This window comes from Phytophthora infestans, genomic scaffold, assembly GCF_000142945.1.
Source record: "Phytophthora infestans T30-4 supercont1.44 genomic scaffold, whole genome shotgun sequence".
In the NCBI taxonomy this organism is placed as follows: Eukaryota; Oomycota; class Peronosporomycetes; order Peronosporales; family Peronosporaceae; genus Phytophthora; species Phytophthora infestans.
This window is the reverse complement of record NW_003303715.1, coordinates 929583-955056: the sequence shown is the minus strand read 5'-3', so window position 1 is coordinate 955056 and position 25474 is coordinate 929583. Positions and strand designations below refer to the sequence as shown.

Genomic DNA, 25474 nt, shown 5'->3' with positions numbered 1-25474 from the left:
ACCGGCACCGCTCCGTAAACAACTTCTCTATACTGCGTCGCCATCTGGCTTGAGCAATCTGGCCATGATCCCATCTGGCCGGCTCAAGCCACAAACTTCACAAGGCGCGGGGACTCCGAAAATTAATCACGAGGGGGCAGCCGTCTCGCCGGATTACCAATTTGGATCGCTTCTAGATTGTAGATTCTAAAAACGATCATATTCGGAGTGAAGGACTTGAAGTGATCTGGGATGATTATTTTCGAGGTATGCGACCCACTCGAAACGGTATTAACTCCGGTACCGACTTGTACTTGCGCGCAGCACCAAGACAAAACTGCTCCTAAGCACCGAGAGCCGACTGTTGCTGCACGAGCGCTCCGCAGCAGAGACTCGGTCCGGACAGACAGATGAAGAGCAACCTGGCGTTTCCTTTCGAACAAAGACATCGCGCCAGAATCTTCGGCGAAGTTGACTGAAGACAGGACAAAGCAGCCTTTGCAGAGTTCGGCGAGCACGCAGTCGTTGCCCGTGGTCGATCTTTAAACGCAGTCCTTTGCACCCGACATCCCACAGCTTTATAGCAGCTGACCAGGAACGACAAAGCTCCAATGAGAAACATATCGCGACGCCTTCCGCCGCCAACGCCCGATGCACACATGAATAATATCTTTGCGTAGACTTCCGGTAGCCCGTGCACTTGCGGCAAGCATGCTTCCTTTTTTGGGCTGTAGGCTACAGTCATTGTCGACATGAAGCGGTGCTTGCTGTAGATCTAGTAGACGATCTTCTTTAGATCTTTGTTACTGGCGCAATCTCCGGACGTGTAGATGTAGTACTTGATTGTTGAATGCTTTCTTGATGATGCAACATTTGTACACAGTGTACCACCGTACTAGTCTTCACCGTAAGTACACGATCGGTCGAAGCGGTCGGTGGCACAGTGCTGCCCACGCGCGCCTTGTTGCCCGTTCATTTTAGGTTGACGGCAGTCTTGAAGTGGTCAGAGGTTGCAGTCACTGGTGCCGCCACCAGATCGGCGCCCGGCTACAGTTGTAGATCTCGTGCACTGGGGTCAAGACACTGAAGAGCCGTGAGGGCGGTAGGGTTGCTGCAGTGCTCTGCAGTCGTGTCCTTGACACTGACCTTTGTAGTGGTTGTCACTGTTGCTACATACACCGAGGTGCTGCCGGATCGAGCCTGATCCACTGGGTAGCTGTGGTTTGAGTAGTCTTGGATCCAAATGGGGCGGGTCTGACGGAACACAATCGACCGATGCATACATGTGAAATCGGATAGGACAAGTGGTCACTATTCTGCAGACCTACCTCGTAATCGTTGAGTTGCGCGAGCGCGTCCTTGTTCTCGGGCTGACAGGTCGGTCTTCGTCCAGACCCGATGGCGTGTTACATACTAGAACAACATGGTCTCTGTCGGTATCGGCGCAGTAAACGAGTGTGCTATGATAGGGCTTGTTAGCGACCAGCTGGCATAAGGCAGCACACACCATGATGAAGAACACACAGGAATTGTACGATCGAATGTCGAAGAGACCGGAGAGGGTCTCCGACTGCGTCTTAAAGTCGCCAAATCTGAAGTGACACTGAGCGGCAGAAAGCGGATCGGCTTTCAGTACCACGGTTCAATCTCAGTGCTCATCGCTACCGCAGCCTGCAGCTGCTCGTTCTGCCAGTGAAGCACTCGACGGGGGGAGAGGACGTCGCTGCCAATAATAACTCAAAAATAAAATGTGTGACTTGTGAAAAAAAAAACTACTGAAGCAAAAATACGGATACACTTTGAAGATCAAAACGATTCATGATGAAATTCTTTAAAGAATAATTATAATGAACTAAGCAACGCTTCATGACGTTTGCTGTGCACACTGTCATCATAATGGCGCCCATGCACCTCGAACTACAAGGACAAAAGCCTTGAAGACTCTTGTCTTGTCACAAGGCCACTTAACATTACTGCCGTTTTGACACATAGTACGACGTATTGAGTGGATCACGTAGCTAATAGATACAAGCTACATCTCATGAAGCAACTGTCAAGTACATGTATTGCTCGACATGATTGGGAAACACATCGCTATCATAGAGATGGGCACTCGTACCAAGAGCACCAATGACAGCAAGCATGAACTCTGATGTTTATCGCTGTCCTCGCACGAATGCCACTGATACAATTACTACATGCAGAACCTGAGAGGGGCATAGTGGTGCGAGTGCCACGCAAAGTTGACATCCACAAAAGTACGCATGCTATAAACTCGGACGGGTTAATCCGGACGTGCACCATGCACGTACGTGCACTGCATGGTGGGGCTATGACCTCCCACGAACGATCTAGAATTCCACATCAGACATGAAGAGGATGCTGTCGGCGGGTCTCTGAGAATCAGAAGCGCTAGAATACATTCCGTATCGACTACAAACAATTCTGTTGGTGCGAGTTAGCTGGATGAAATACACATTACACTGTTTATCTCAATGATTTCAAACCATATATACGACTTGCATATCTTCGCCTGATCCAATGCATATTGACTGTCCAGCCGTGCTGTACTTCAATCGTTTGTATGTAAGGATGCATCGCTATGCTGCTCTACCTTCTATTGATTCGCTGTATTTCTTGTCGGCGCTTTCCATTGTTTCCGGTTGCCGAATGACTGGCAGCCCCTCGTTTGAGGTTCGTAATAATGATTGGCACCCATTATTAAATCATTCTTGAAGTTTAAGTTTCGTAATAATGATTGGCACCCATTGTCGAAGTTCGTAACGTTTCTCAGCAGTATCCATTTTACGAGGTTGCTGGGACCTGCGGGCACCCCGTCGCTCTCTCAGTGTCGTCTCTCACTCTACCATTCACCTACTCCAGCACAAGCCAAGCGTGTGGGGGCGACGGTAAGGGCAGGATGCGTCCTGTGGATCCTATCTGGATCGTGTCGTGGAATCCTCGTCTTTCATCGACACGAAACTACTTCGAGCGACCTACGACGCGTGTGTCGAGGCGTTGCCCACTGCCGGCATGAACCCTTCGGCGTTGATTCAGATGGTCAACGTGCTGTCTCTCACGCTGGCACAACTGGCTGGGTCACTGGTCCAGGCCTCGAAGGATATTGATAGTTTGTTAGAGGAAGTCTGGACGGCGTACAACGACAGCAAGGCCAAGCCTGACGCGCTCACTCGAGCTGTCGTGACGTGTATGTTCCAGCCAGTATTCCTGCTGCGAGCTGAGCTGACTTCGACGATGAAGCTCTGGCTGGCAGGGTTTATCCGCTTTGGCTCGAGACACAGACCCAATGTGGTCTTCCACTTGGCGTGTCGCTTATGTCAAACGTGGCGTGCACACCCAGTGTCGGCTCTGTCCTTTGTAGACGAGCTGGTGGAGCTGCTGCTGTATAAGGAACCTTTGATCGACGAGAAGGAGCAGCTGGCAACGGATGCGGGTGCTCCATTCCAAGGATTCCAAGGCTATTCTCCTCTCGATGGCAACCTATGACCTCCCACGAACGATCTAGAACTCCACATCAGACATGAAGAGGATGCTGTCGGCGGGTCTCTGAGAATCAGAAGCGCTAGAATACATTCCGTATCGACTACAAACAATTCTGTTGGTGCGAGTTAGCTGGATGAAATACACATTACACTGTTTATCTCAATGATTTCAAACCATATCTACGACTTGCATATCTTCGCCTGATCCAATGCATATTGACTGTCCAGCCGTGCTGTACTTCAATCGTTTGTATGTAAGGATGCATCGCTATGCTGCTCTACCTTCTATTGATTCGCTGTATTTCTTGTCGGCGCTTTCCATTGTTTCCGGTTGCCGAATGACTGGCAGCCCCTCGTTTGAGGTTCGTAATAATGATTGGCACCCATTATTAAACCATTCTTGAAGTTTAAGTTTCGTAATAATGATTGGCACCCATTGTCGAAGTTCGTAACGTTTCTCAGCAGTATCCATTTTACGAGGTTGCTGGGACCTGCGGGCACCCCGTCGCTCTCTCAGTGTCGTCTCTCACTCTACCATTCACCTACTCCAGCACAAGCCAAGCGTGTGGGGGCGACGGTAAGGGCAGGATGCGTCCTGTGGATCCTATCTGGATCGTGTCGTGGAATCCTCGTCTTTCATCGACACGAAACTACTTCGAGCGACCTACGACGCGTGTGTCGAGGCGTTGCCCACTGCCGGCATGAACCCTTCGGCGTTGATTCAGATGGTCAACGTGCTGTCGCTCACGCTGGCACAACTGGCTGGGTCACTGGTCCAGGCCTCGAAGGATATTGATAGTTTGTTAGAGGAAGGCTGGACGGCGTACAACGACAGCAAGGCCAAGCCTGACGCGCTCACTCGAGCTGTCGTGACGTGTATGTTCCAGCCAGTATTCCTGCTGCGAGCTGAGCTGACTTCGACGATGAAGCTCTGGCTGGCAGGGTTTATCCGCTTTGGCTCGAGACACAGACCCAACGTGGTCTTCCACTTGGCGTGTCGCTTATGTCAAACGTGGCGTGCACACCCAGTGTCGGCTCTGTCCTTTGTAGACGAGCTGGTGGAGCTGCTGCTGTATAAGGAACCTTTGATCGACGAGAAGGAGCAGCTGGCAACGGATGCGGGTGCTCCATTCCAAGGATTCCAAGGCTATTCTCCTCTCGATGGCAACCAGACAGCAGCGGTCACGACCCACGCCAAGGACAGATTTGTGCGGCTTGTCATGTTGAGCTTCGTGGACGACGTCGCTGTCGACAAGAGCTCGTCCAGTAACGATACGCAGCAGCTCTTTGATGCTCTGACAGCTCGACTTCTGAAGCTCAATGTGACGCCTGAGTGGCAGAAGCAACACATGCTCAACAGCGATGGGTTCGGCAAGAAACTGCGCTCCTGGCAGGCTCTCTGCATCGTCAGTGCACACGTGACCAAGTCGCAGCTGACAGAGTTGCTTCCTACTCTAGCTACTGCATTTGCTGTGCCTCAACTGCCCAGTGTTCGCTACTACATGGAGCTGTTCGGTATGCGGATGGCTGCCAAGTTCCCAACGGAGATTTGCTCTGGCGTGTTGCTGCCCATGCTTGGCGATGCGAATCTGATGCCACAAGTGGGCGCTTCACTGTTACTTGTGTCGGCGTATTTGGTGGACACCAAGCTGGACGACAACAGTCTTGACGTCGACTGTGGAGAACTGCTGGAGACCATGTTGCCGTGGTTGAATACGTCTCATGGCTACACTCGAGTACTGGCTCAGTATCTGCTGGCCAAGGTGCTTCCTCGCCACATCCACTACTTGAAACAAAGCTCTAAAGACACTCCAGGTCTCCGCTTTCTGGAGGGCACGGCGCGTTATCTGAGCAACAACAAGGAGTGCAAGCGAATGCTACGACGTCAAGCTCGTCAACTGGACGAGTTCCACCCGGACTACGAGAGTTCGTTGCTGGGGATGCTCTCTTCTGGCTTCATTAGCGAGTTCGGAGAGCTCTTACCTCGTGACGACGCTCTGCGCTTCAGTGAACAGCTCAAGACTGCCATGAACGAGCTCTACGCGCAGTACCAGCTCGAGAACTTCCCTCCACCTCCTTCAGAGCAGAAGAGCAGCATGGAGACGGATAGCGTAAGTGGATTCCTCACTGTGCAGCGTAAAATTGACACGACGGCGCTGCTGCTGGAGGACAGTGCGCTCCCTGCAGCGATGCGTGCCGACTTTGACGCAGCACGACGTGGAGCGACGCTGAACGCCCGTCAACGACCTCGACAGCCTCTTATCATGTGTGCAAGCTTGGTGGACAAGGTCCCGAATCTGGCTGGACTGGCACGGACTTGCGAGATCTTCAACGCTCAGAAACTGGTCGTGCCGAACCTGCGGATGACGCAGCAGGACGTCACGTTCGTGAATGTCAGCGCCACGGCTCACAAGTGGATGCCACTGGAAGAAGTGCGACCTCAAGGTGACGATTTACGACGAGCACTTGTGCGATGGAAGCGCGAGGGCTACACGATTGTGGCAGTGGAGCAAACGGCGTCCAGTGTGAGTCTCGCGAGCTACACGCTGCCCCGTAAGATGGTGCTGGTGTTGGGGCGAGAGAAGGAAGGGATCCCGGTCGAAGTGCTGCAGCTTGTCGACGTGTGTGTGGAAATCCCCCAGTTTGAACTGGTACGCTCACTGAATGTGCACGTGAGCGGGGCTCTGGTGCTGTGGGAGTACACGCAGCAGCAATTGATGTCTGGAGCGCTCGAGTCGACTCTCTAGATACAGGTCGATGCTTCTCTTTAGACGGAGACGCATGGTACTATCAAGGACTAGTACGCTGTGCTCCGTGTCGTCCTGGCTTCGTTCTCTGGAGTGCTTGATGCTGTCGAAGCCGGCTGGATTCCTTCTTCTTGGCGATGTCCGAGTGCACTACGTGAGATCTAGGCTACGTTGTTCATCTTCTGGCCCAAGTCGACGAGCTGACCCAAGTGGACTCTGCAGAGTGAGGTCGCGGTGGAGGAAATGGGTGCATGTCTCGTGGCGTGCAAGATGGACGTTCCGGCTCGAGACTTCTGTGTGCTTGGTAGTTAGTCGTCTTGGCGCATGGAGTGGGACAGTTTTGGTTACTTGTAAAGCGAAGTTCACCTTGGCGAAGAAGACTTTGGCGAAGAAGACTTGAAGGTCGAAGAGGGCTTGAGAGGGTTGCTGCAAATTGCAGAGTGAGGTCAAAGCTGCAAGGAGCACTCTCAGACGGCACCAGGGCTGAACTGCGACGACAAGTGGGTGGACTGTAGAGCTGGTGATAGACACAAAGGTAGAGAAAATAATCCAATAGCTCTTTACAACAGCAGCCACTTGAGATCTCCTTCAACATGTGACTTCGTAAAGGCTCGCCGATTGTTTCAATTGATGCGTAAATGTGTGTGCTCCGACAGGTGGCTGAGCGTTTACAGTCCCCACAAGCTTCGTGGAATGGGGCAGGTCGTCTCTTAGCGTCTGAATAGAGCAATCACAATGCAAATCTTCAAATATTTACGCCTCGCTATTGCTGAAAGTGTCACGATTGCAGCATACTTCCAGAGAACCATAAATCTCAGCAGATTATCAAGTGATAGCAGCTCAGTATCAACAGCAAATGTGCCACCAAATGGAACAAACCGAGCCAATTGAGAGAGCGACGATTGTCGAAGTTGCACAGTGGCCACTGTTACGCTTAGCATTATTTTCAAGAAACATTCCACCCAACGTTTCCAACTCAATCCTACAATGTAAGGACAGTAAGCATACTGACTGCGTGGTACAGTGGCAAGGAATCAACGCAATTTTCGTGACTGGCATTCCACCACCACGCAATTCTAGCATCAACAAATACTCGAAAGATCAATTAGAACACCATAAACTTCAGGGATAAAAAAATAAGCGAACGGATCTACGCTTACCGATCCAATGTCTAGTCACCTACCCAAAAATACGCTTTAGTATCAATTTGACCACGGGCCCCACATTGTTTGCACTAACTTAGCGTAGTGAAGGCAAATCACCTGATCGAAGTCCGCAGCGGACACTTTATCAAGCGCCGAAGTCTCATAACAAACGCAATTTTAGTGTAAAATCAGCGCAACTCGTAGTAAAACCCGGAACCAAGCGCAATCTGACAAAAATTCGGGCAGTGCTACGCATTTATCTGGCCGTCACACCCTGAATTTGGCGAAACCCAAACCACTCCACGAACAACGAAGCAGCGATTGAACCTCAAAGTTGCGTCAGCATCGCCGCCTGGGCGATGGAAACGACGACATATTGGCACCTCACCGGCCGAAGCCACAAACCTTGAGCAGAGACACGCAATCGAGAAATGCAGCACGTGATCTGCCAAACCTGGCCCCGTGATTCTTATGAAAACCCACCGGCACCGCTCCGTAAACAACTTCTCTATACTGCGTCGCCATCTGGCTTGAGCAATCTGGCCATGATCCCATCTGGCCGGCTCAAGCCACAAACTTCACAAGGCGCGGGGACTCCCAAAATTAATCACGAGGGGGCAGCCGTCTCGCCGGATTACCAATTTGGATCGCTTCTAGATTGTAGATTCTAAAAACGATCATATTCGGAGTGAAGGACTTGAAGTGATCTGGGATGATTATTTTCGAGGTATGCGACCCACTCGAAACGGTATTAACTCCGGTACCGACTTGTACTTGCGCGCAGCACCAAAACAAAACTGCTCCTAAGCACCGAGAGCCGACTGTTGCTGCACGAGCGCTCCGCAGCAGAGACTCGGTCCGGACAGACAGATGAAGAGCAACCTGGCGTTTCCTTTCGAACAAAGACATCGCGCCAGAATCTTCGGCGAAGTTGACTGAAGACAGGACAAAGCAGCCTTTGCAGAGTTCGGCGAGCACGCAGTCGTGCCGTGGTCGATCTTAAACGCAGTCCTTGCACCGACATCCACAGCTTATAGCAACTGAACCAGGAACGACAAAGCTCCAATGAGAAACATATCGCGACGCCTTCCGCCGCCAACGCCCGATGCACACATGAATAATATCTTTGCGTAGACTTCCGGTAGCCCGTGCACTTGCGGCAAGCATGCTTCCTTTTTTGGGCTGTAGGCTACAGTCATTGTCGACATGAAGCGGTGCTTGCTGTAGATCTAGTAGACGATCTTCTTTAGATCTTTGTTACTGGCGCAATCTCCGGACGTGTAGATGTAGTACCTGATTGTTGAATGCTTTCTTGATGATGCAACATTTGTACACAGTGTACCACCGTACTAGTCTTCACCGTAAGTACACGATCGATCGAAGCGGTCGGTGGCACAGTGCTGCCCACGCGCGCCTTGTTGCCCGTTCATTTTAGGTTGACGGCAGTCTTGAAGTGGTCAGAGGTTGCAGTCACTGGTGCCGCCACCAGATCGGCGCCCGGCTACAGTTGTAGATCTCGTGCACTGGGGTCAAGACACTGAAGAGCCGTGAGGGCGGTAGGGTTGCTGCAGTGCTCTGCAGTCGTGTCCTTGACACTGACCTTTGTAGTGGTTGTCACTGTTGCTACATACACCGAGGTGCTGCCGGATCGAGCCTGATCCACTGGGTAGCTGTGGTTTGAGTAGTCTTGGATCCAAATGGGGCGGGTCTGACGGAACACAATCGACCGATGCATACATGTGAAATCGGATAGGACAAGTGGTCACTATTCTGCAGACCTACCTCGTAATCGTTGAGTTGCGCGAGCGCGTCCTTGTTCTCGGGCTGACAGGTCGGTCTTCGTCCAGACCCGATGGCGTGTTACATACTAGAACAACATGGTCTCTGTCGGTATCGGCGCAGTAAACGAGTGTGCTATGATAGGGCTTGTTAGCGACCAGCTGGCATAAGGCAGCACACACCATGATGAAGAACACACAGGAATTGTACGATCGAATGTCGAAGAGACCGGAGAGGGTCTCCGACTGCGTCTTAAAGTCGCCAAATCTGAAGTGACACTGAGCGGCAGAAAGCGGATCGGCTTTCAGTACCACGGTTCAATCTCAGTGCTCGTCGCTACCGCAGCCTGCAGCTGCTCGTTCTGCCAGTGAAGCACTCGACGGGGGGAGAGGACGTCGCTGCCAATAATAACTCAAAAATAAAATGTGTGACTTGTGAAAAAAAAAAACTACTGAAGTAAAAATACGGATACACTTTGAAGATCAAAACGATTCATGATGAAATTCTTAAAAGAATAATTATAATGAACTAAGCGACGCTTCATGACGTTTGCTGTGCACACTGTCACCATAATGGCGCCCATGCACCTCGAACTACAAGGACAAAAGCCTTGAAGACTCTTGTCTTGTTACAAGGCCACTTAACATTACTGCAGTTTCGACACATGGTACGACGTATTGAGTGGATCACGTAGCTAATTGATACAAGCTACATCTCATGAAGCAACTGTCAAGTACATGTATTGCTCAACATGCACATTGTTATCATAGAGATGGGCACTCGTACCAGAGCACCAATGACAGCAAGCATGAGCTCTGATGTTTATCGCTGTCCTCGCACAAATGCCACTGATACAATTACTACATGCAGAACCTGAGAGGGGCATAGTGGTGCGAGTACCACGCAAAGCTGACATCCACAAAAGTACGCATGCTATAAACTCGGACGGGTTAATCCGGACGTGCACCATGCACGTACGTGCACTGCATGGTGGGGCTATGACCTCCCACGAACGATCTAGAACTCCACATCAGACATGAAGAGGATGCTGTCGGCGGGTCTTTGAGAATCAGAAGCGCTAGAATACATTCCGTATCGACTGGTGCGAGTTAGCTGGATGAAATACGCATTACACTGTTTATCTCAATGATTTCAAACCATATCTACGACTTGCATATCTTCGCCTGATCCAATGCATATTGACTGTCCAGCCGTGCTGTACTTCAATCGTTTGTATGTAAGGATGCATCGCTATGCTGCTCTACCTTCTATTGATTCGCTGTATTTCTTGTCGGCGCTTTCCATTGTTTCCGGTTGCCGAATGACTGGCAGCCCCTCGTTTGAGGTTCGTAATAATGATTGGCACCCATTATTAAACCATTCTTGAAGTTTAAGTTTCGTAATAATGATTGGCACCCATTGTCGAAGTTCGTAACGTTTCTCAGCAGTATCCATTTTACGAGGTTGCTGGGACCTGCGGGCACCCCGTCGCTCTCTCAGTGTCGTCTCTCACTCTACCATTCACCTACTCCAGCACAAGCCAAGCGTGTGGGGGCGACGGTAAGGGCAGGATGCGTCCTGTGGATCCTATCTGGATCGTGTCGTGGAATCCTCGTCTTTCATCGACACGAAACTACTTCGAGCGACCTACGACGCGTGTGTCGAGGCGTTGCCCACTGCCGGCATGAACCCTTCGGCGTTGATTCAGATGGTCAACGTGCTGTCTCTCACGCTGGCTCAACTGGCTGGGTCACTGGTCCAGGCCTCGAAGGATATTGATAGTTTGTTAGAGGAAGTCTGGACGGCGTACAACGACAGCAAGGCCAAGCCTGACGCGCTCACTCGAGCTGTCGTGACGTGTATGTTCCAGCCAGTATTCCTGCTGCGAGCTGAGCTGACTTCGACGATGAAGCTCTGGCTGGCAGGGTTTATCCGCTTTGGCTCGAGACACAGACCCAATGTGGTCTTCCACTTGGCGTGTCGCTTATGTCAAACGTGGCGTGCACACCCAGTGTCGGCTCTGTCCTTTGTAGACGAGCTGGTGGAGCTGCTGCTGTATAAGGAACCTTTGATCGACGAGAAGGAGCAGCTGGCAACGGATGCGGGTGCTCCATTCCAAGGATTCCAAGGCTATTCTCCTCTCGATGGCAACCTATGACCTCCCACGAACGATCTAGAACTCCACATCAGACATGAAGAGGATGCTGTCGGCGGGTCTCTGAGAATCAGAAGCGCTAGAATACATTCCGTATCGACTACAAACAATTCTGTTGGTGCGAGTTAGCTGGATGAAATACACATTACACTGTTTATCTCAATGATTTCAAACCATATCTACGACTTGCATATCTTCGCCTGATCCAATGCATATTGACTGTCCAGCCGTGCTGTACTTCAATCGTTTGTATGTAAGGATGCATCGCTATGCTGCTCTACCTTCTATTGATTCGCTGTATTTCTTGTCGGCGCTTTCCATTGTTTCCGGTTGCCGAATGACTGGCAGCCCCTCGTTTGAGGTTCGTAATAATGATTGGCACCCATTATTAAACCATTCTTGAAGTTTAAGTTTCGTAATAATGATTGGCACCCATTGTCGAAGTTCGTAACGTTTCTCAGCAGTATCCATTTTACGAGGTTGCTGGGACCTGCGGGCACCCCGTCGCTCTCTCAGTGTCGTCTCTCACTCTACCATTCACCTACTCCAGCACAAGCCAAGCGTGTGGGGGCGACGGTAAGGGCAGGATGCGTCCTGTGGATCCTATCTGGATCGTGTCGTGGAATCCTCGTCTTTCATCGACACGAAACTACTTCGAACGACCTACGACGCGTGTGTCGAGGCGTTGCCCACTGCCGGCATGAACCCTTCGGCGTTGATTCAGATGGTCAACGTGCTGTCTCTCACGCTGGCTCAACTGGCTGGGTCACTGGTCCAGGCCTCGAAGGATATTGATAGTTTGTTAGAGGAAGTCTGGACGGCGTACAACGACAGCAAGGCCAAGCCTGACGCGCTCACTCGAGCTGTCGTGACGTGTATGTTCCAGCCAGTATTCCTGCTGCGAGCTGAGCTGACTTCGACGATGAAGCTCTGGCTGGCAGGGTTTATCCGCTTTGGCTCGAGACACAGACCCAACGTGGTCTTCCACTTGGCGTGTCGCTTATGTCAAACGTGGCGTGCACACCCAGTGTCGGCTCTGTCCTTTGTAGACGAGCTGGTGGAGCTGCTGCTGTATAAGGAACCTTTGATCGACGAGAAGGAGCAGCTGGCAACGGATGCGGGTGCTCCATTCCAAGGATTCCAAGGCTATTCTCCTCTCGATGGCAACCAGACAGCAGCGGTCACGACCCACGCCAAGGACAGATTTGTGCGGCTTGTCATGTTGAGCTTCGTGGACGACGTCGCTGTCGACAAGAGCTCGTCCAGTAACGATACGCAGCAGCTCTTTGATGCTCTGACAGCTCGACTTCTGAAGCTCAATGTGACGCCTGAGTGGCAGAAGCAACACATGCTCAACAGCGATGGGTTCGGCAAGAAACTGCGCTCCTGGCAGGCTCTCTGCATCGTCAGTGCACACGTGACCAAGTCGCAGCTGACAGAGTTGCTTCCTACTCTAGCTACTGCATTTGCTGTGCCTCAACTGCCCAGTGTTCGCTACTACATGGAGCTGTTCGGTATGCGGATGGCTGCCAAGTTCCCAACGGAGATTTGCTCTGGCGTGTCGCTGCCCATGCTTGGCGATGCGAATCTGATGCCACAAGTGGGCGCTTCACTGTTACTTGTGTCGGCGTATTTGGTGGACACCAAGCTGGACGACAACAGTCTTGACGTCGACTGTGGAGAACTGCTGGAGATCATGTTGCCGTGGTTGAATACGTCTCATGGCTACACTCGCGTACTGGCTCAGTATCTTCTGGCCAAGGTGCTTCCTCGCCACATCCACTACTTGAAACAAAGCTCTAAAGACACTCCAGGTCTCCGCTTTCTGGAGGGCACGGCGCGTTATCTGAGCAACAACAAGGAGTGCAAGCGAATGCTACGACGTCAAGCTCGACAACTGGACGAGTTCCACCCGGACTACGAGAGTTCGTTGCTGGGGATGCTCTCTTCTGGCTTCATTAGCGAGTTCGGAGAGCTCTTACCTCGTGACGACGCTCTGCGCTTCAGTGAACAGCTCAAGACTGCCATGAACGAGCTCTACGCGCAGTACCAGCTCGAGAACTTTCCTCCAACTCCTTCAGAGCAGAAGAGCAGCATGGAGACGGATAGCGTAAGTGGAATCCTCACTGTGCAGCGTAAAATTGACACGACGGCGCTGCTGCTGGTGGACAGTGCGCTCCCTGCAGCGATGCGTGCCGACTTTGACGCAGCACGACGTGGAGCGACGCTGAACGCCCGTCAACGACCTCGACAGCCTCTTATCATGTGTGCAAGCTTGGTGGACAAGGTCCCGAATCTGGCTGGACTGGCACGGACTTGCGAGATCTTCAACGCTCAGAAACTGGTCGTGCCGAACCTGCGGATGACGCAGCAGGACGTCACGTTCGTGAATGTCAGCGCCACGGCTCACAAGTGGATGCCACTGGAAGAAGTGCGACCTCAAGGTGACGATTTACGACGAGCACTTGTGCGATGGAAGCGCGAGGACTACACGATTGTGGCAGTGGAGCAAACGGCGTCCAGTGTGAGTCTCGCGAGCTACACGCTGCCCCGTAAGATGGTGCTGGTGTTGGGGCGAGAGAAGGAAGGGATCCCGGTCGAAGTGCTGCAGCTTGTTGACGTGTGTGTGGAAATCCCCCAGTTTGGCCTGGTACGCTCACTGAATGTGCACGTGAGCGGGGCTCTGGTGCTGTGGGAGTACACGCAGCAGCAATTAATGTCTGGAGCGCTCGAGTCGACTCTCTAGATACAGGTCGATGCTTCTCTTTAGACGGAGACGCATGGTACTATCAAGGACTAGTACGCTGTGCTCCGTGTCGTCCTCGCTTCGTTCTCTGGAGTGCTTGATGCTGTCGAAGCCGGCTGGATTCCTTCTTCTTGGCGATGTCCGAGTGCACTACGTGAGATCTAGGCTACGTTGTTCATCTTCTGGCCCAAGTCGACGAGCTGACCCAAGTGGACTCTGCAGAGTGAGGTCGCGGTGGAGGAAATGGGTGCATGTCTCGTGGCGTGCAAGATGGACGTTCCGGCTCGAGACTTCTGTGTGCTTGGTAGTTAGTCGTCTTGGCGCATGGAGTGGGACAGTTTTGGTTACTTGTAAAGCGAAGTTCACCTTGGCGAAGAAGACTTTGGCGAAGAAGACTTGAAGGTCGAAGAGGGCTTGAGAGGGTTGCTGCAAATTGCAGAGTGAGGTCAAAGCTGCAAGGAGCACTCTCAGACGGCACCAGGGCTGAACTGCGACGACAAGTGGGTGGACTGTAGAGCTGGTGATAGACACAAAGGTAGAGAAAATAATCCAATAGCTCTTTACAACAGCAGCCACTTGAGATCTCCTTCAACATGTGACTTCGTAAAGGCTCGCCGATTGTTTCAATTGATGCGTAAATGTGTGTGCTCCGACAGGTGGCTGAGCGTTTACAGTCCCCACAAGCTTCGTGGAATGGGGCAGGTCGTCTCTTAGCGTCTGAATAGAGCAATCACAATGCAAATCTTCAAATATTTACGCCTCGCTATTGCTGAAAGTGTCACGATTGCAGCATACTTCCAGAGAACCATAAATCTCAGCAGATTATCAAGTGATAGCAGCTCAGTATCAACAGCAAATGTGCCACCAAATGGAACAAACCGAGCCAATTGAGAGAGCGACGATTGTCGAAGTTGCACAGTGGCCACTGTTACGCTTAGCATTATTTTCAAGAAACATTCCACCCAACGTTTCCAACTCAATCCTACAATGTAAGGACAGTAAGCATACTGACTGCGTGGTACAGTGGCAAGGAATCAACGCAATTTTCGTGACTGGCATTCCACCACCACGCAATTCTAGCATCAACAAATACTCGAAAGATCAATTAGAACACCATAAACTTCAGGGATAAAAAAATAAGCGAACGGATCTACGCTTACCGATCCAATGTCTAGTCACCTACCCAAAAATACGCTTTAGTATCAATTTGACCACGGGCCCCACATTGTTTGCACTAACTTAGCGTAGTGAAGGCAAATCACCTGATCGAAGTCCGCAGCGGACACTTTATCAAGCGCCGAAGTCTCATAACAAACGCAATTTTAGTGTAAAATCAGCGCAACTCGTAGTAAAACCCGGAACCAAGCGCAATCTGACAAAAATTCGGGCAGTGCTACGCATTTATCTGGCCGTCACACCCTGAATTTGGCGAAACCCAAACCACTCCACGAACAACGAAGCAGCGATTGAACCTCAAAGTTGCGTCAGCATCGCCGCCTGGGCGATGGAAACGACGACATATTGGCACCTCACCGGCCGAAGCCACAAACCTTCAGCAGAGACACGCAATCGAGAAATGCAGCACGTGATCTGCCAAACCTGGCCCCGTGATTCTTATGAAAACCCACCGGCACCGCTCCGTAAACAACTTCTCTATACTGCGTCGCCATCTGGCTTGAGCAATCTGGCCATGATCCCATCTGGCCGGCTCAAGCCACAAACTTCACAAGGCGCGGGGACTCCGAAAATTAATCACGAGGGGGCAGCCGTCTCGCCGGATTACCAATTTGGATCGCTTCTAGATTGTAGATTCTAAAAACGATCATATTCGGAGTGAAGGACTTGAAGTGATCTGGGATGATTATTTTCGAGGTATGCGACCCACTCGAAACGGTATTAACTCCGGTACCGACTTGTACTTGCGCGCAGCACCAAGACAAAACTGCTCCTAAGCACCGAGAGCCGACTGTTGCTGCACGAGCGCTCCGCAGCAGAGACTCGGTCCGGACAGACAGATGAAGAGCAACCTGGCGTTTCCTTTCGAACAAAGACATCGCGCCAGAATCTTCGGCGAAGTTGACTGAAGACAGGACAAAGCAGCCTTTGCAGAGTTCGGCGAGCACGCAGTCGTGCCGTGGTCGATCTTAAACGCAGTCCTTGCACCGACATCCACAGATTATAGCAGCTGAACCAGGAACGACAAAGCTCCAATGAGAAACATATCGCGACGCCTTCCGCCGCCAACGCCCGATGCACACATGAATAATATCTTTGCGTAGACTTCCGGTAGCCCGTGCACTTGCGGCAAGCATGCTTCCTTTTTTGGGCTGTAGGCTACAGTCATTGTCGACATGAAGCGGTGCTTGCTGTAGATCTAGTAGACGATCTTCTTTAGATCTTTGTTACTGGCGCAATCTCCGGACGTGTAGATGTAGTACTTGATTGTTGAATGCTTTCTTGATGATGCAACATTTGTACACAGTGTACCACCGTACTAGTCTTCACCGTAAGTACACGATCGATCGAAGCGGTCGGTGGCACAGTGCTGCCCACGCGCGCCTTGTTGCCCGTTCATTTTAGGTTGACGGCAGTCTTGAAGTGGTCAGAGGTTGCAGTCACTGGTGCCGCCACCAGATCGGCGCCCGGCTACAGTTGTAGATCTCGTGCACTGGGGTCAAGACACTGAAGAGCCGTGAGGGCGGTAGGGTTGCTGCAGTGCTCTGCAGTCGTGTCCTTGACACTGACCTTTGTAGTGGTTGTCACTGTTGCTACATACACCGAGGTGCTGCCGGATCGAGCCTGATCCACTGGGTAGCTGTGGTTTGAGTAGTCTTGGATCCAAATGGGGCGGGTCTGACGGAACACAATCGACCGATGCATACATGTGAAATCGGATAGGACAAGTGGTCACTATTCTGCAGACCTACCTCGTAATCGTTGAGTTGCGCGAGCGCGTCCTTGTTCTCGGGCTGACAGGTCGGTCTTCGTCCAGACCCGATGGCGTGTTACATACTAGAACAACATGGTCTCTGTCGGTATCGGCGCAGTAAACGAGTGTGCTATGATAGGGCTTGTTAGCGACCAGCTGGCATAAGGCAGCACACACCATGATGAAGAACACACAGGAATTGTACGATCGAATGTCGAAGAGACCGGAGAGGGTCTCCGACTGCGTCTTAAAGTCGCCAAATCTGAAGTGACACTGAGCGGCAGAAAGCGGATCGGCTTTCAGTACCACGGTTCAATCTCAGTGCTCATCGCTACCGCAGCCTGCAGCTGCTCGTTCTGCCAGTGAAGCACTCGACGGGGGGAGAGGACGTCGCTGCCAATAATAACTCAAAAATAAAATGTGTGACTTGTGGAAAAAAAAACTACTGAAGCAAAAATACGGATACACTTTGAAGATCAAAACGATTCATGATGAAATTCTTTAAAGAATAATTATAATGAACTAAGCAACGCTTCATGACGTTTGCTGTGCACACTGTCATCATAATGGCGCCCATGCACCTCGAACTACAAGGACAAAAGCCTTGAAGACTCTTGTCTTGTTACAAGGCCACTTAACATTACTGACATGGTACGACGTATTGAGTGGATCACGTAGCTAATTGATACAAGCTACATCTCATGAAGCAACTGTCAAGTACATGTATTGCTCAACATGCACATTGTTATCATAGAGATGGGCACTCGTACCAGAGCACCAATGACAGCAAGCATGAGCTCTGATGTTTATCGCTGTCCTCGCACAAATGCCACTGATACAATTACTACATGCAGAACCTGAGAGGGGCATAGTGGTGCGAGTACCACGCAAAGCTGACATCCACAAAAGTACGCATGCTATAAACTCGGACGGGTTAATCCGGACGTGCACCATGCACGTACGTGCACTGCATCGTGGGGCTATGACCTCCCACGAACGATCTAGAACTCCACATCAGACATGAAGAGGATGCTGTCGGCGGGTCTTTGAGAATCAGAAGCGCTAGAATACATTCCGTATCGACTGGTGCGAGTTAGCTGGATGAAATACGCATTACACTGTTTATCTCAATGATTTCAAACCATATCTACGACTTGCATATCTTCGCCTGATCCAATGCATATTGACTGTCCAGCCGTGCTGTACTTCAATCGTTTGTATGTAAGGATGCATCGCTATGCTGCTCTACCTTCTATTGATTCGCTGTATTTCTTGTCGGCGCTTTCCATTGTTTCCGGTTGCCGAATGACTGGCAGCCCCTCGTTTGAGGTTCGTAATAATGATTGGCACCCATTATTAAACCATTCTTGAAGTTTAAGTTTCGTAATAATGATTGGCACCCATTGTCGAAGTTCGTAACGTTTCTCAGCAGTATCCATTTTACGAGGTTGCTGGGACCTGCGGGCACCCCGTCGCTCTCTCAGTGTCGTCTCTCACTCTACCATTCACCTACTCCAGCACAAGCCAAGCGTGTGGGGGCGACGGTAAGGGCAGGATGCGTCCTGTGGATCCTATCTGGATCGTGTCGTGGAATCCTCGTCTTTCATCGACACGAAACTACTTCGAGCGACCTACGACGCGTGTGTCGAGGCGTTGCCCACTGCCGGCATGAACCCTTCGGCGTTGATTCAGATGGTCAACGTGCTGTCTCTCACGCTGGCTCAACTGGCTGGGTCACTGGTCCAGGCCTCGAAGGATATTGATAGTTTGTTAGAGGAAGTCTGGACGGCGTACAACGACAGCAAGGCCAAGCCTGACGCGCTCACTCGAGCTGTCGTGACGTGTATGTTCCAGCCAGTATTCCTGCTGCGAGCTGAGCTGACTTCGACGATGAAGCTCTGGCTGGCAGGGTTTATCCGCTTTGGCTCGAGACACAGACCCAACGTGGTCTTCCACTTGGCGTGTCGCTTATGTCAAACGTGGCGTGCACACCCAGTGTCGGCTCTGTCCTTTGTAGACGAGCTGGTGGAGCTGCTGCTGTATAAGGAACCTTTGATCGACGAGAAGGAGCAGCTGGCAACGGATGCGGGTGCTCCATTCCAAGGATTTCAAGGCTATTCTCCTCTCGATGGCAACCAGACAGCAGCGATCACGACCCACGCCAAGGACAGATTTGTGCGGCTTGTCATGTTGAGCTTCGTGGACGACGTCGCTGTCGACAAGAGCTCGTCCAGTAACGATACGCAGCAGCTCTTTGATGCTCTGACAGCTCGACTTCTGAAGCTCAATGTGACGCCTGAGTGGCAGAAGCAACACATGCTCAACAGCGATGGGTTCGGCAAGAAACTGCGCTCCTGGCAGGCTCTCTGCATCGTCAGTGCACACGTGACCAAGTCGCAGCTGACAGAGTTGCTTCCTACTCTAGCTACTGCATTTGCTGTGCCTCAACTGCCCAGTGTATGGAGCTGTTCGGTATGCGGATGGCTGCCAAGTTCCCAACGGAGATTTGCTCTGGCGTGTTGCTGCCCATGCTTGGCGATGCGAATCTGATGCCACAAGTGGGCGCTTCACTGCTACTTGTGTCGGCGTATTTGGTGGACACCAAGCTGGACGACAACAGTCTTGACGTCGACTGTGGAGAACTGCTGGAGACCATGTTGCCGTGGTTGAATACGTCTCATGGCTACACTCGAGTACTGGCTCAGTATCTGCTGGCCAAGGTGCTTCCTCGCCACATCCACTACTTGAAACAAAGCTCTAAAGACACTCCAGGTCTTCGCTTTCTGGAGGGCACGGCGCGTTATCTGAGCAACAACAAGGAGTGCAAGCGAATGCTACGACGTCAAGCTCGACAACTGGACGAGTTCCACCCGGACTACGAGAGTTCGTTGCTGGGGATGCTCTCTTCTGGCTTCATTAGCGAGTTCGGAGAGCTCTTACCTCGTGACGACGCTTTGCGCTTCAGTGAACAGCTCAAGACTGCCATGAACGAGCTCTACGCGCAGTACCAGCTCGAGAACTTCCCTCCAACTCCTTCAGAGCAGAAGAGCAGCATGGAGACGGATAGCGTAAGTGGAATCCTCACTGTGCAGCGTAAAATTGACACGACGGCGCTGCTGCTGGAGGACAGTGCGCTCCCTGCAGCGATGCGTGCCGACTTTGACGCAGCACGACGTGGAGCGACGCTGAACGCCCGTCAACGACCTCGACAGCCTCTTATCATGTGTGCAAGCTTGGTGGACAAGGTCCCGAATCTGGCTGGACTGGCACGGACTTGCGAGATCTTCAACGCTCAGAAACTGGTCGTGCCGAACCTGCGGATGACGCAGCAGGACGTCACGTTCGTGAATGTCAGCGCCACGGCTCACAAGTGGATGCCACTGGAAGAAGTGCGACCTCAAGGTGACGATTTACGACGAGCACTTGTGCGATGGAAGCGCGAGGGCTACACGATTGTGGCAGTGGAGCAAACGGCGTCCAGTGTGAGTCTCGCGAGCTACACGCTGCCCCGTAAGATGGTGCTGGTGTTGGGGCGAGAGAAGGAAGGGATCCCGGTCGAAGTGCTGCAGCTTGTCGACGTGTGTGTGGAAATCCCCCAGTTTGGACTGGTACGCTCACTGAATGTGCACGTGAGCGGAGCTCTGGTGCTGTGGGAGTACACGCAGCAGCAATTGATGTCTGGAGCTCTCGAGTCGACAATTTGATGCAGTCGAATTAATTCGAAGTGGCTACATGCACGCAGTAGATCTACTGTATGTATTGGCTCCTCAACAAACGCGCTTATCTCAGAATAAAATAGTTTTCTGAGAATACAAGTTTAGTTTTACTACATGTAGTCATATTCAAACTGGTGGTAGTGTAAAGTGTCCCTTATTTAGAATTTTGTTTTTAAAAAAATTAGAAATCCCCAAAATTATTCCAGACCAATACGGATTTAGTGTAAAGCAAAATGATGAATATATCTTGTTCGATGGTCGCCTCGATAACAATATCTTGTCTTCTACAGTACTTAAAGTACTGCACATGCACCACGTACATTGCATTAGTGCATTGGCTATAGCCACGAGCGCCCCGCACCTGACGCCGTTAGAAGTGTACATGTAGAACTCTTCTTCGTCCAGGCAAGCAGCCCCAACACGAGCGCTTGATGGCACGTCAATCGTTGAGCGCCATTTTTGAGAAGGAAACTTAGAGCTGCAACCCTTTCTCCTTCCATTCCCCACGGCTGGTTGACATCTGCAAGCGCAGCCCAAAGCCCTCATCCTTGATGTACTCTGTCTAATCGGGTTGCTGGCCGTCTTGGTCCCTCTATCGATAATTATGCAGGCTGTACAAGCTGAGAGGTCACTGTGTGTGTGAAGTGTGGAGGAAGAGCCAGGACTGCGTTCAGCTCAAACCTGAGGCTCAGGTGCCTCCAGGGCGCGATGCTCGCGTCCAGAAATCGGACTTCGACGGACCATTGGCTGGCGAGCCGCCAGCCCCATCCGACTGCTAATTTTACGAATATATGTTACCGGGGTTTTTCCGTGTGCTGCTACACACTCGACAACTTGCGCCGTCAAGAGCAAGCAGCAGCACTCGGTTTTCTCCCCTGCTGGACTTTCAGTCCCTGCAACTTACTGTTGTTACGACTACTTTCTTCATCACAATGGTCACCACTCGGCGTAGCCGAGGAGCGACCATCACTCAGGTTATGAGCCCAAGAAGGAGAGCTGGAAGCCCAGTCCGGAGTACGCAGAGCTCGCGCGCGTCCGACGAGTTGCAGTTGCCTGCAAGAGCAGACGAGACAACGTCAGACGAGGCACATGCGACGTCACAAGCGTCATCAACCCGAGTTGAGCAACAACTCGAGCTCTTATTGGCCCAATTCGGTACCGTTATGACTACACTGACAAATCAGCAGCAAGTGCAGAACATTCCAGTGGAAACATCCACCCGACGCCCACAAAGGCAGCTCATTCAAGAATTCTCAGCGGCTCGAGCACAACCGCAGCGAGTGCCGACGCCGTACGGGCCCGCCGAGGAAACCCAAGCATAGAGGAGCTTACCGCCGGCGCCAGCACGCGTCAGAGCGAGCCGCCAAGAAACCCAAGAACGTCCGAGGCTGCAGCGCAACCAGTCCAGACCGAGGCCGGGACCGACTCCGCTACGGACGAACCCATGGTTGGAGACCACAGATGCACGCGGTGCATGAACCAGAGCGGACACGTGCAGTTGAACGCAAGACTTACCGATACCAACTATCAGACGTGGCGCGTCGAGATTTGCTCCATTCTCGACGTCGCACACCTCTTGGACCCCATCATGGAGCGCGAAACGATGGCAGACCAACGTAACGAAGGACAGTGCGGCTGTTTCAAGCAACGACTGCGTGTTGCTCAACGTGAACTTACGATGGGACTTAGTCAAGAGCTACAGATGCGATTTACAAGTGTTATTCAACGTGCTGATCCTATCCCACTGTGGTGTACACTGGAAGATCACTTTGATAACCATCCTGGCGTAAACAGCGTGTTTCTCAAGCAAGATATGCTGAATCATCGCCTGCAACGTGACGAACGACTGGACGATTACATTCGTGACATCGACGACTACCAACAGAGACTTCGCCGCGCGAACAAGCAGCTGCATGAGCAGGAAGCCGTCTCTATCCTATTGTCAAATACAGTGCGTGTGTACCCAGCGGTGGTAAACGAGCATGAAGTACGCATTGGACGTGACCAGTCCATTACGTGGGAGCAAGCGATCGAGCGCCTTCGACTCGCTGACCAGTCACGCCAAGAGACTGAACTACAGCAAGGACGTGGTGGAGGTGGACGTGCCGTCCAGCGAGATGTCGCATTTGTTGGTGGCCGTGGCGACGGACACAACGACGGAAGAGGACGTCGAAACTCGAGCAGCAGCCAAGTACGAGGCAACAACAACCGCAACAATCGTCGCAGCCGCAGCTCATCGCCGTGTGGGCGGAACAAGCGGCAGAAGATCAAGAGCTCATCCAGTGCGAGGGATGACATCGCCAAGCGAAAGGCGAAGACGAAGTGCAACACGTGCGGAGAGCAAGGACATTGGAGTGGCGATCCTGAGTGCCGCCAGCGTGGCAACAATAACAACAGCAACTACTCGAGCAACCCGCCGCGCAGGATGATCGATGTGGTTACTGTGAAGACAGCCAAGTCGGCTGCACCAACTCAAGCTAAAGGACAAGAGCATGTACTCGCGGTGCGTGACAACTTCAACTACAAGGACAAGGACAAGGACCAGGACATGGTGGAGTGGGTGTTGGATAGCGGCGCGCAGACCAACGTCGCGAGCGACCTTACCTTGTTTACGGAGCTACACGAAGACTCAGTTGCAGAGCTAGTCTTCGGCAACGGCACAACCGAGCGCGCAACTGTGGGCACAATGCTTATGCAAGTGCTGAACGAGCACACGGGCAAGATCGAGGAGCGCCTCCTTGATGACGTGAGCTACGCCAAGTTGGCTGCCTACAACCTGATCTCGCAGACCTACATGCAGTTCAAAGGAAACTTCAAGGTGCGCGTCTCGCATGATCAGAAGACTACGTGGCTGGTCAAGGACACATTGAAGCTGCGCTTCAAGTACATCCGCGGGATGTACCGCATGTGGACGCCACGTCAGAGCAAGAACGTGATGAGTGTCAAGGCCAGTGAAGCTGAGAACCCCATGACGTTGCTGTACAACCGCATGGGCCACGTAAACATGGAGACTATCCAGACTATGTCAGGAAACTATAACTTTGGCATCAACATGCAGTCGAAGAATTTTGCTCTCTATGAATGCATTCCATGCTTAGCGTCAAAGACGAAGCGCATGAGCTACAAGCGCAAGCCGTCCCGCTCTACAAAGCCCTTGCACAAGCTTTGTGTCGACCTATGCAGTGTTGGAGTGGATACAATATCGAAATCAAACCCGTTTCTATTGATTATCGACGAAGCTACGATATACAAGTGGGGATATCTATTACAAAGACGAAGCCACGGAGCTGATTCAGAAGCAGATTCGCTGGATCCAGACCCAGTTCCGAAGGCGACCATCAAGATGCTGTTCTCCGGTGGTGGTGGCGAGTTCGTCAGCATGCAGCTCGAGACCTTCTGCAAGGACCTCGGCATCGACACGCGTTCATCCAATCCCTACAGCCCGCAGGAGAACGCTATCGTGGAGCGCACGAACCAGACCGCCATGCGGCAGGTCAGATCAATGTTACAAGCTACGCAAATGCCTGTTTCATTATGGGGAGAAGCCTTCCTACATGCAATTGAGACGCTCAACAAGACGCCGACGCCGGTGTTGAAGGACCAGCAGTCCCCGAACGAGGCCCTGTACGGAGAGCGGCGAGACCGCAGCGTGCTGCGCACGTGGGGGTGCTTGGTGCACGCACACATCCCTGACGATTCTCGGCAGAGAAAGGAGAAGCTCACTCCAAGGATGTAGATGTGTTTACTACTTGGCTGCAGCGAGAAGACCAAGGGCTATAAGCTGCTGAACCTGCGCACAGGATCAGTGACGACGTGCAGAGATGGAAACATGAAGGCACATGAGAAGTACACGGTGAACACTGTGTATATTGAGCAACTTCTTGCAAACACCTACGCTTACGGAGACTACGACTTACCTGCGGAGATCCCGATCGTGCCGACCCGGACGACAATGTCTACGTACCTGCAGCTTCCTGCAGAGCTTGCAGAAAGGCGAACAGCGGAGATGGCGAAGCTGGCCACTGCTGGTGAGAGCCTGGACCAAGGTGTTGAAGTTAAAGCCGAGTCTGCGACTCGAAGTGGTGACCCACAGCTACCAAGCGAGGACGCTAAGAAGCCAGCAGCTCCAGTGGGAGGTTCCAAGCGGAAGAACACAAAGGGCAAGAATAAGGCGAAAGCATGTGCAAATCGAGTGGGAGCCTCGAAGACCAAGGACAGTCGACGTGACGCTCACGAAGACGAGAACTGGGAGCCATGCACGAAGCAGAAGTCGTTGCCAGACGACAGTGCAGCTACCTCGCGACCGAAGCGGAAGCGACAGCCATCCCCCCGACTCAAGGACTACGAAGTGACGAATGTGACGAGGCAGAACGTCGAGGATGTGCAGATCCCCATTAGTCACAAGCATGCGGCAAGGTCAAAGAAGTGGAAGCAGTGGAAAGCAGCGATGCAAGTCAAGATGGACTCACAGCAGCAGCACGAAACTTGGGTGCTTGTGCGACGCACGGAGGCCAAGGGCAAGCGTGTTATTTCGTGCAAGTGGGTGTACGCGCTCAAGAGAGACTCTACGGGCCGGATCAAGCGATATAAAGCTCGACTAGTGATCAGAGGCTTTCTACAACGCATGGGCATCGACTACAGTGAAACATACGCACCTGTTATCAGATTTGAGACGATCAGTATACGCACTGCAATGCAAATGGGCCATCTTGCAGTTCGACGTCAAGACCGCTTTCTTGTACGGTGATCTCGACGAGGAGGTCTACATGGAGCAA

At 51.9% G+C, this 25474-nt stretch overlaps 5 protein-coding genes across 5 annotated transcripts; all 5 read left to right on the top strand.

Moving 5' to 3' along the window:
* Positions 1-3012: 3012 nt before the first annotated feature.
* Positions 3013-3486, top strand: PITG_16520 (uncharacterized protein; the record flags this gene model as incomplete). Its single annotated transcript, XM_002897499.1, has 1 exon — positions 3013-3486. One exon carries the CDS (start codon positions 3013-3015, stop codon positions 3484-3486), a length of 474 nt encoding a protein of 157 aa, XP_002897545.1.
* Positions 3487-4183: 697 nt separating this feature from the next.
* On the top strand, positions 4184-6229 carry PITG_16519 (SpoU rRNA Methylase family; the record flags this gene model as incomplete). Its single annotated transcript, XM_002897498.1, has 1 exon — positions 4184-6229. One exon carries the CDS (start codon positions 4184-4186, stop codon positions 6227-6229), a length of 2046 nt encoding a protein of 681 aa, XP_002897544.1.
* A 4436-nt stretch (positions 6230-10665) lies between these two features.
* On the top strand, positions 10666-11311 carry PITG_16518 (uncharacterized protein; the record flags this gene model as incomplete). Its single annotated transcript, XM_002897497.1, has 1 exon — positions 10666-11311. The coding sequence occupies one exon, from the start codon at positions 10838-10840 to the stop codon at positions 11309-11311; it is 474 nt and encodes a 157-aa protein (XP_002897543.1).
* A 484-nt stretch (positions 11312-11795) lies between these two features.
* On the top strand, positions 11796-14054 carry PITG_16517 (SpoU rRNA Methylase family; the record flags this gene model as incomplete). The annotated part of the gene is made up of 1 exon (XM_002897496.1): positions 11796-14054. The coding sequence occupies one exon, from the start codon at positions 12009-12011 to the stop codon at positions 14052-14054; it is 2046 nt and encodes a 681-aa protein (XP_002897542.1).
* A 4465-nt stretch (positions 14055-18519) lies between these two features.
* PITG_16516 (SpoU rRNA Methylase family) lies at positions 18520-20687 on the top strand (the record flags this gene model as incomplete). Its single annotated transcript, XM_002897495.1, has 2 exons — positions 18520-19316; positions 19409-20687. The coding sequence occupies 2 exons, from the start codon at positions 18652-18654 to the stop codon at positions 20685-20687; spliced, it is 1944 nt and encodes a 647-aa protein (XP_002897541.1).
* Between the last annotated feature and the right edge of the window lie 4787 nt (positions 20688-25474).